Here is a 9674-nt window from a genome sequence, read left to right as displayed (position 1 = left end):
AGAGGTAAGCTCCCTGTGGCTGAGTTCTATTGTGTACCTTGTGCAGATTCACGGGCAGGCCGACAACTTCTGGAAATGCTGGCTGCTCCACTTTGCCTCCAAGAGGAAGGAAGCGGAGCTAAAGAGAGGCGTGGTGAGGAGAGACGGTATCTGGGACCGTCTGGTCTTCAGCAGGTTTCAGGTACGCACTGAGCTGTGTGTAAAGGCTTTAAGAACCTCTAATTATATGTAGCATTAGCCACGCCTCCTTCTGTGGTGTTGATGAAGCTTCGGACAGAAGAGACTGAGCAGTGAAACCTCTAATATAACATTTATTATTATTATTATTATTATTATTATTATATTAACATGTATTATTATTATTATTATTGTTATTATTATTATTGTTATTATTATTGTTATTATTATTGTTATATCTAATATTAATGTGTATTATTATTATTATTATTATTATTATTGTTATTATTATTATTATTATTGTTATTATTATTATTATTATTGTTATTATTATTGTTATATCTAATATTAATGTGTATTATTATTATTATTATTATTATTATTATTGTTATTATTATTATTGTTATTATTATTATTATATCTAATATTAACGTGTATTATTATTATTTGCTCATTCTGTGGAAGGATGGAACCACATATGGTGATAATAAATATATGGATGATATTATGTATATATATATATATATATTTTCTACTGATGGACATGAAGTCATCATAAACAGACGTAAAAAGAACACGTGGTATGTTAAACATACACACAGAGGAACATTTGCTTTAAGAATATCATGAATATGATTTGGTTTTAAATCAGACTGCTGTGAACTGTTTTTATGTTTTATTTACAGAACAGGTTTAAATAGGAAACATTGATATTTTATATCTCAGTTTGAAAAACTCCTCCTATTGTTATCATTTATTACTTCCACCAAGAAGCAAAGAGCGGTAATGTTATGTTTTACCCTCTGTTTCTGTCTGTCTGTCAGTATGTCAGTCATTCTAGTCAGTCATTTATTTATAAAGTGCTTTTTACAGATAAAATCATTAAGTGTAACATCATAATAGAATAATAAAATATGTACATAAACATCATAAAAGGATAAAAACATTTAAAATCCAGTAACTAAAAGCTTTTCTAAGTAAAGTCTTCAACAGAGTCTGGAACACCAGGTCTCCACTGGTTTTAAATGTAGTTTTAGGGTCTTTAGGAGACCCTGGTCTGAAGACTGAAGACTTCACCCTGAAGTGTAGGGGTACAACAAGTCTGAGATATATTGAGGGGTCTGACCATGTAACGCTCATGTAATGTAATAACTAATATTTATAGTTTATTCTAAACTTCACTAGAACCAGTGCAGAGTAGAAAGAATGGTGGTAATGTGGGATGTTCTAGAAGCACCAGTTAAAAGTCTGACAGCAGCGTCTGTACGATCTGGAGTCTGTTTAGGGTCGACTTATTAAAACATGTCAAATTACAATAGTTAATGTGTGATGATATAAATGTGTGTATGACCAGTTCTAGATCTGATTTTAATAATAAATGTCTGACTTTAGAGATATTTGTCAGATGATAAAACAGTTTTTAGTCAGTAGATGACAGTGACCCTCCAAAGACATGAACTGATCAAACACAAGGTTTTAACAGATGAGCCCAGATCACCAAGAGACTTTTAATCACATGACCAGAGTTTATGTTTTATTAGAATTTATCTGGAGATCATTTGATGACAACCAGTTTTTGATACAGGATATACAGTCTAAGAACTCTGATAAAAAGTGAAACGCTGAGTCATTAAAGGAGCAGTACAACTGGATATCATCAGCATAAAAATGATAAGACATATTTTTAAAACCATGGATCAACCGACCAAGAGGCATCAGATACAATAAAAACTAAACAGGAACCAGAACAGAGCCCTGGGCTACTCCACATGACAGGTTGGACATATTAGACATTACATCATTAATAGTAACATTAAAGGTTCTTCTATTAATATAAGAGGTAAACCACTGGAGAACAGTACCAGAAAACCATCTCAGATGTAAGTGGATCAACCAGTATACTATGATCTACTGTATCAAAGGCAGCATCAGATCAAGTCAAACTAAAACTGTGTAACGACCAGAGTCAGTGACATCATCACGTCACTAGAAACTTTCAGAAGATCAGTTTCAGTGGATTGATCTAAAACCAGATTGATATTTATCATAAATATCATGCTGCTCTATGTATGAGGTTAGCTGCTTAGCAACCATTTTCTCTATGATTTTAGACATGAAGGGAAGCTTAGATATGAGTCAGTAGTTTATAGAATCCTCTGATCCAGATTAGGCTTTTTAAGAATGGGATTTATTATCACATGTTTAAAAAAGCTGGGGACAGAGACAGATAAAAGTGAGAGGTTTATTAATTTTACCATCAAAGGACCAACAACATCAAAAACATTTAAAAACAGAGAAGTAGGAACAATGTCTACAGAGCTCGATGAGGTTTTCATCTTTCTACTAAAACCTGAACATCCTGTAGGCTGACAGGAGTGAAGGAGGACCATGAGCTCACAGGGGCTGATGCACTGCACAAGCTAACCAAGGGAGGAGTGATGCTAGCCCTGATATCTTGTACTTTGTTTACAAAAAAGTTTAAAAATGGTTACAGTCCTCCTGTGTGTGTACAGACACATGGGACGGTGAGGGTGCAACAAGATTTTCAATAGTATTGAACAAAACCTTGGGGTTTCTCTTATTTTGCAAAACAAGATTAGTAAAATAAGCAGAGCGGGCATGCTTTATTAATTCATTTAACTCCATTATCTTTTCTTTAAGATGGACTCTGTGCACCTCTAGTTTAGTGGTTTTCTACAACCGTTCCACTTTCCAGCAGCTTCTCCTAAAGCTAAAAATAGCTTCATTCATCCACAGACAAGGTTTCTTATTAGAGCCTGGAGTATTTTTAGCTGGTGCTACTGTGTCCAAAACAGACAAACAATGGCTATTAAAGTTTGTCATAAAAGTGTCAACATCATCACAACTAGCAAATGTAGTTGGATCAAAAGAGGCAGAAAATCCACTGATTGCTGCTTCATTAAGAATGAGTCTCTGCTTTTTCACATTAGAAGTAGTCTGTACCAGTGTGATTGACAGATTAAATATGATACAGCAATAATAGTCACTTATTTATACATCTTCAATACCTAGATGGTCAATCATTAAACCAAAAGAAAAGACCAAATCTAAAGTATGACCTTCAGTGTGTGTTGGACCTGACACATGTTGTACAAAGTGAAAAGAGTCCATTAGAGACATCAGCTCAGCTGCCATAGGACAGGAGGAATTATCAACATGTAGATTAAAATCACCAAGGATTAATACACAGTTTAACAATAGATGACATAAACTCAGAGAATTCATCTAGGAATAAACGAGCAGGACCAGGAGGTCAGTAGATTAAAAGTATATACTATAGATTATAGTATAGTACTATAGTGTAGTACAGTGTGTATAGTATATATAGTTTAGTACAGTGTGTATAGTATGTATAGTATAGTACAGTGTGTATAGTATATATAGTATAGTACAGTGTATAGTATATATAGTATAGTACAGTGTGTATAGTATATATAGTATAGTACAGTGTGTATAGTACTATAGTATAGTACAGTGTGTATAGTATATATAGTATAGTACAGTGTGTATAGTACTATAGTATAGTACAGTGTGTATAGTATATATAGTATAGTACAGTGTATAGTATATATAGTATAGTACAGTGTGTATAGTATATATAGTATAGTACAGTGTGTATAGTACTATAGTATAGTACAGTGTGTATAGTACTATAGTATAGTACAGTGTGTATAGTATATATAGTATAGTACAGTGTGTATAGTACTATAGTATAGTACAGTGTGTATAGTATAGTACAGTGTGTATAGTATATATAGTATAGTACAGTGTGAATAGTATATATAGTATAGTACAGTGTGAATAGTATATATAGTATAGTACAGTGTGAATAGTATATATAGTATAGTACAGTGTGCACAGTATAGTACAGTGTGTATAGTATATATAGTATAGTACAGTGTGTATAGTATATATAGTATAGTACAGTGTGTATAGTATATATAGTATAGTACAGTGTGAATAGTATATATAGTATAGTACAGTGTGCACAGTATAGTACAGTGTGTATAGTACTATAATATAGTACAGTGTGTATAATATGTATAGTATAGTACAGTGTGTATAATATGTATAGTATAGTACAGTGTGTATAATATGTATAGTATAGTACAGTGTGTATAGTATATATAGTATAGTACAGTGTGTATAGTATAGTACAGCGTGTATAGTATATATAGTATAGTACAGTGTGCACAGTATAGTACAGTGTGTATAGTACTATAGTATAGTACAGTGTGTATAATATGTATAGTATAGTACAGTGTGTATAATATGTATAGTATAGTACAGTGTGTATAATATGTATAGTATAGTACAGTGGGTACAGTGTGTATAGTATAGTACAGTGTGTACAGTATAGTACAGTGTGTATAGTATATATATAGTATAGTGTGTATAGTACTATAGTATAGTACAGTGTGTATAGTATATATAGTGTAGTACAGTGTGTATAGTATATATAGTATAGTACAGTGTGTATAGTATAGTACAGTGTGTATAGTATATATAGTATAGTACAGTGTGTATAGTACTATAGTATAGTACAGTGTGTACAGTGTGTATAGTATAGTACAGTGCATATAGTACTATAGTTTAGTACAATGTGTACAGTATATATAGTATAGTACAGTGTGTACAGTATATATAGTATAGTACAGTGTTTAAAGTACGATAGTATAGTACAGTGTGTATAGTTCTTTAGTGTAGTACAGTATATATAGTATAGTACAGTGTGTATAGTACTTTAGTGTAGTACAGTGTGTATAGTACTTTAGTGTAGTACAGTATATATAGTATTGTACAGTGTGTATAGTATTTTAGTGTAGTACAGTGTGTATAGTATTTTAGTGTAGTACAGTGTGTATAGTATAGAATAGTGTGTATAGTTCTATAGTATAGTACAGTGTGTATAGTACTTTAGTGTAGTAAAGTGTTTATAGTATAGTACAGTGTGTATAGTTCTTTAGTGTAGTGCAGTGTGTATAGTACTTTAGTGTAGTACAGTATATATAGTATAGTACAGTGTGTATAGTACTTTAGTGTAGTAAAGTGTTTATAGTATAGTACAGTGTGTATAGTTCTTTAGTGTAGTGCAGTGTGTATAGTACTTTAGTGTAGTACAGTATATATAGTATAGTACAGTGTGTATAGTACTTTAGTGTAGTGCAGTGTGTCTAGTATTTTAGTGTAGTACAGTATATATAGTATAGTACAGTGTGTCTAGTATTTTAGTGTAGTACAGTATATATAGTATAGTACAGTGTGTATAGTACTTTAGTGTAGTACAGTATATATAGTATAGTACTGTGTGTATAGTACTTTAGTGTGTATAGTACTTTTGTGTAATGGTAAATGGTAAATGGATTTGATTTATATAGAGCTTTATCACCACTGAAACAGTCTCAAAGCTCTTTACATATCAGCTCATTCACCAGTGGGACAGGACTGACATGTAAGGCACTAGTCGACCACTGGGAGCAACTTAGGGTTCAGTGTCTTGCCCAAGGACACTTCGACACATAGTCAGGTACTGGGATCGAACCCCCAACCTCTCGATCAGAAGACGACCCACTACCACCTGAGCCACGGTCAGGTGGTAGTGGGTGTAGTACAGTATATATTGTATAGTACAGTGTGTATAGTACTTTAGTGTAGTACAGTGTGTATAGTATTTATAGTATAGTACAGTGTGTATAATATGTATGATATAGTACAGTGTGTATAGTATAGTACAGTGTGTATAGTACTTTAGTATAGTACAGTGTGTATAGTACTTTAGTATAGTACAGTGTGTATAGTATTTTATATTTATACTTATGTTTATACTTATTATCATCTCTTCTAGCTGATTGTTTATTATTGAATGTTTTCACTATTGGAGAGAGCACAGTTGACCGAGTCAAATTCCTCGTGTGTACAACATACACTTGGCCAATAAAGATGATTCTGATTCTGATTCTGATAGTACTTTTGTGTAGTACAGTATATATAGTATAGTACAGTGTGTATAGTACTTTAGTGTGTATAGTACTTTTGTGTAGTACAGTATATATAGTATAGTACAGTGTGTATAGTACTTTAGTGTAGTACAGTGTGTATAGTATAGTACAGTGTGTATAATAAGTATGATATAGTACAGTGTGTATAGTATAGTACAGTGTGTATAGTACTTTAGTATAGTACAGTGTGTATAGTACTTTAGTATAGTACGGTGTGTATAGTATTTTAGTGTAGTACAGTATATATAGTATAGTACAGTGTGTATAGTACTTTAGTATAGTACAGTGTGTATAGTATAGTATAGTGTGTATAGTACTATAGTATAGTACAGTGTGTATAGTACTTTAGTATAGTACAGTGTGTATAGTACTTTAGTATAGTACAGTGTGTATAGTACTTTAGTATAGTACAGTGTGTATAGTATAGTACAGTGTGTATAGTACTTTAGTGTAGTACAGTGTGTATAGTATGTATGGTATAGTACAGTGTGTATAGTACTTTAGTATAGTACAGTATATATAGTATAGTACAGTGTGTATAGTACTTTAGTGTAGTACAGTGTGTATAGTACTTTAGTGTAGTACAGTGTGTATAGTATGTATGGTATAGTACAGTGTGTATAGTACTTTAGTATAGTACAGTGTGTATAGTATAGTACAGTGTGTATAGTACTTTAGTGTAGTACAGTGTGTATAGTATGTATGGTATAGTACAGTGTGTATAGTACTTTAGTATAGTACAGTGTGTATAGTATAGTACAGTGTGTATAGTACTTTAGTGTAGTACAGTGTGTATAGTATGTATGGTATAGTACAGTGTGTATAGTACTTTAGTATAGTACAGTATATATAGTATAGTACAGTGTGTATAGTACTTTAGTGTAGTACAGTGTGTATAGTATGTATGGTATAGTACAGTGTGTATAGTACTTTAGTGTAGTACAGTGTGTATAGTATGTATGGTATAGTACAGTGTGTATAGTATGTATGGTATAGTACAGTGTGTATAGTATGTATGGTATAGTACAGTGTGTATAGTACTTTATTGTAGTACAGTGTGTATAGTATGTATGGTATAGTACAGTGTGTATAGTATGTATGGTATAGTACAGTGTGCATAGTACTTTAGTGTAGTACAGTGTGTATAGTATGTATGGTATAGTACAGTGTGTATAGTACTTTATTGTAGTACAGTGTGTATAGTATGTATGGTATAGTACAGTGTGTATAGTATGTATGGTATAGTACAGTGTGTATAGTACTTTATTGTAGTACAGTGTGTATAGTATGTATGGTATAGTACAGTGTGTATAGTATGTATGGTATAGTACAGTGTGCATAGTACTTTAGTGTAGTACAGTGTGTATAGTATGTATGGTATAGTACAGTGTGTATAGTATGTATGGTATAGTACAGTGTGTATAGTACTTTATTGTAGTACAGTGTGTATAGTATGTATGGTATAGTACAGTGTGTATAGTATGTATGGTATAGTACAGTGTGTATAGTACTTTAGTATAGTACAGTGTGCATAGTACTTTAGTATAGTACAGTGTGTATAGTACTTTAGTATAGTACAGTGTGTATAATATGTATGGTATAGTACAGTGTGTATAGTACAGTGTGTATAATATGTTTAGTATAGTACAGTGTGTATAGTACAAAACAAAGTTTCTCTATCATCTCTAGTGCTGTCACTCACCCACTAGCTAGAGAACATAGCAGCAGCAGTCACGTGTCATCTATTCACTAATGTTCTGTGCTTATGTATAGCATAGCGCAGTTACGTGCAAAGGCAGCTCTCTACGCTGCCTTTACGCGTAAATTGATGTCATATTGGGGACATGACTGCGCATGCGCAAACACGTAAAATCACGCAATGAGAACGGAGGCAGATGAGCGACGTGCCTTTGGGAGGGGGCGTGGCCTCCCTCTGCCTTACAGCGGAGCGAAAAAAAAAAAAAAAAAAGACTGCAACTGTTCCAGGAAATAGCGCTGTTTAGTAATTTGGGCTATGAAACACACACAATGCGGACACTTTCAAACTTATAGGTACTGTAGGCTATTGGAAATGGAAAAAGAAATTATTTATATTTAAAAAAAAAAAAGAAAAATTATAAATAAATAATCAAAATATCAATTCACCCTTGGGTAGGCACTGCCTACCTTGCCTACCCTGACGGCACGTCACTGGTATATATAGTATAGTACAGTGTGTATAGTGCTATAGTATAGTACAGTGTGTATACTATAGTATACATACTATAGTACAGTGTGTATAGTACTATAGTATAGTACAGTGTGTATACTATAGTATACATACTATAGTACAGTGTGCATACTATAGTATACATACTATAGTACTATAATATAGTACAGTGTGTATACTATAGTATACATACTATAGTATAGTGTGTATACAATACTATAGTACAGTGTGTATACTACTATACTATAGTACAGTGTGTATACTATAGTATACATACTATAGTACAGTGTGTATAGTACTATAATATAGTACAGTGTGTATACTATAGTATACATACTATAATACAGTGTGTATACTATAGTACAGTGTGCTGCCCCCTACAGGACAGTCTTGGAGGGCGTGTCCGTATGATGTTGACTGGAGCTGCTCCTGTTTCTACTGTTGTTCTCACCTTTATCAGAGCTGCTGTAGGCTGTCAGGTAACACACGCACACACACACACACGCTACTTTTTAAAGACCCCATTCTTTTGCTATTCTTGTAAGGACCCTACTTTACAGCCATCCTAGAAACATATGAAATGCCTTCCTTGACCAGAAAAAAAATGTATTTTAATGCCATCACCACAGAATTCTTTAGGCAAGGCAAGGCAAATTTATTTGTATAGCGCATTTCATACACAAGGCAACTCAATGTGCTTTACATGATAAAACATTCAATTGTTTAAAATCAATAAGAACATTTAAATCAATAAGAACAATTAAAATCATCAGTAAAATCAATTAAAATCATCAGTAAAATCAATTAAAATCATCAGTAAAATCAATTAAAATCATCAGTAAAATCATCATGACATCATCATCATGACCATAAATCTCTCTCAATCATATGCAGTAGAGAAAAAAAGTGCCTTTAACTTTGATTTAAAAATGTTCACATGTGATGCTGACTTCAGCTCTGCTGCAGTTTGTTCCACTTCTTTGCAGCATAACAACTAAAAGCAGCATCACCATGTTTACTGTGAACTCTGGGCTCCACTATCTGACCTGTGTCCATAGATCTGAGAGACCTGCTGGGTTCATACCTGACTAACATCTCACTGATGTATTCTGGACCAAACCCATTCACAGATTTATACACCAGCAGCAGAACTTTAAAGTCTATTCTGAGGCTGACTGGGAGCCAGTGTAAAGACTTTAAAACTGGAGTAATGTGCTCTGACCTCTTTGTTCTGGTTAAGACCCGAGCTGCAGCGTTCTGAACCAGCT

General features: G+C 33.1%; 1 protein-coding gene across 1 annotated transcript in view; it reads left to right on the top strand.

Annotated features, from left to right (window-relative positions):
• Positions 1-9674, top strand: part of LOC114471523 (long-chain-fatty-acid--CoA ligase 1-like) — a 53482-nt gene that overhangs the window by 9396 nt on the left and 34412 nt on the right. Inside the window, exons 3-4 of the mRNA XM_028460363.1 lie at positions 3-181; positions 8790-8885. Of these exons, the coding sequence (XP_028316164.1) occupies positions 3-181; positions 8790-8885 (275 nt within the window). The remainder of the gene's footprint in view (positions 1-2; positions 182-8789; positions 8886-9674) is intronic.

This window comes from Gouania willdenowi, chromosome 10 (genome assembly GCF_900634775.1).
Source record: "Gouania willdenowi chromosome 10, fGouWil2.1, whole genome shotgun sequence".
Lineage (NCBI taxonomy): Eukaryota > Metazoa > Chordata > Actinopteri > Blenniiformes > Gobiesocidae > Gouania > Gouania willdenowi.
Note: the sequence above shows the minus strand (reverse complement) of the source record. Positions and strands in the feature narration are given on the sequence as shown.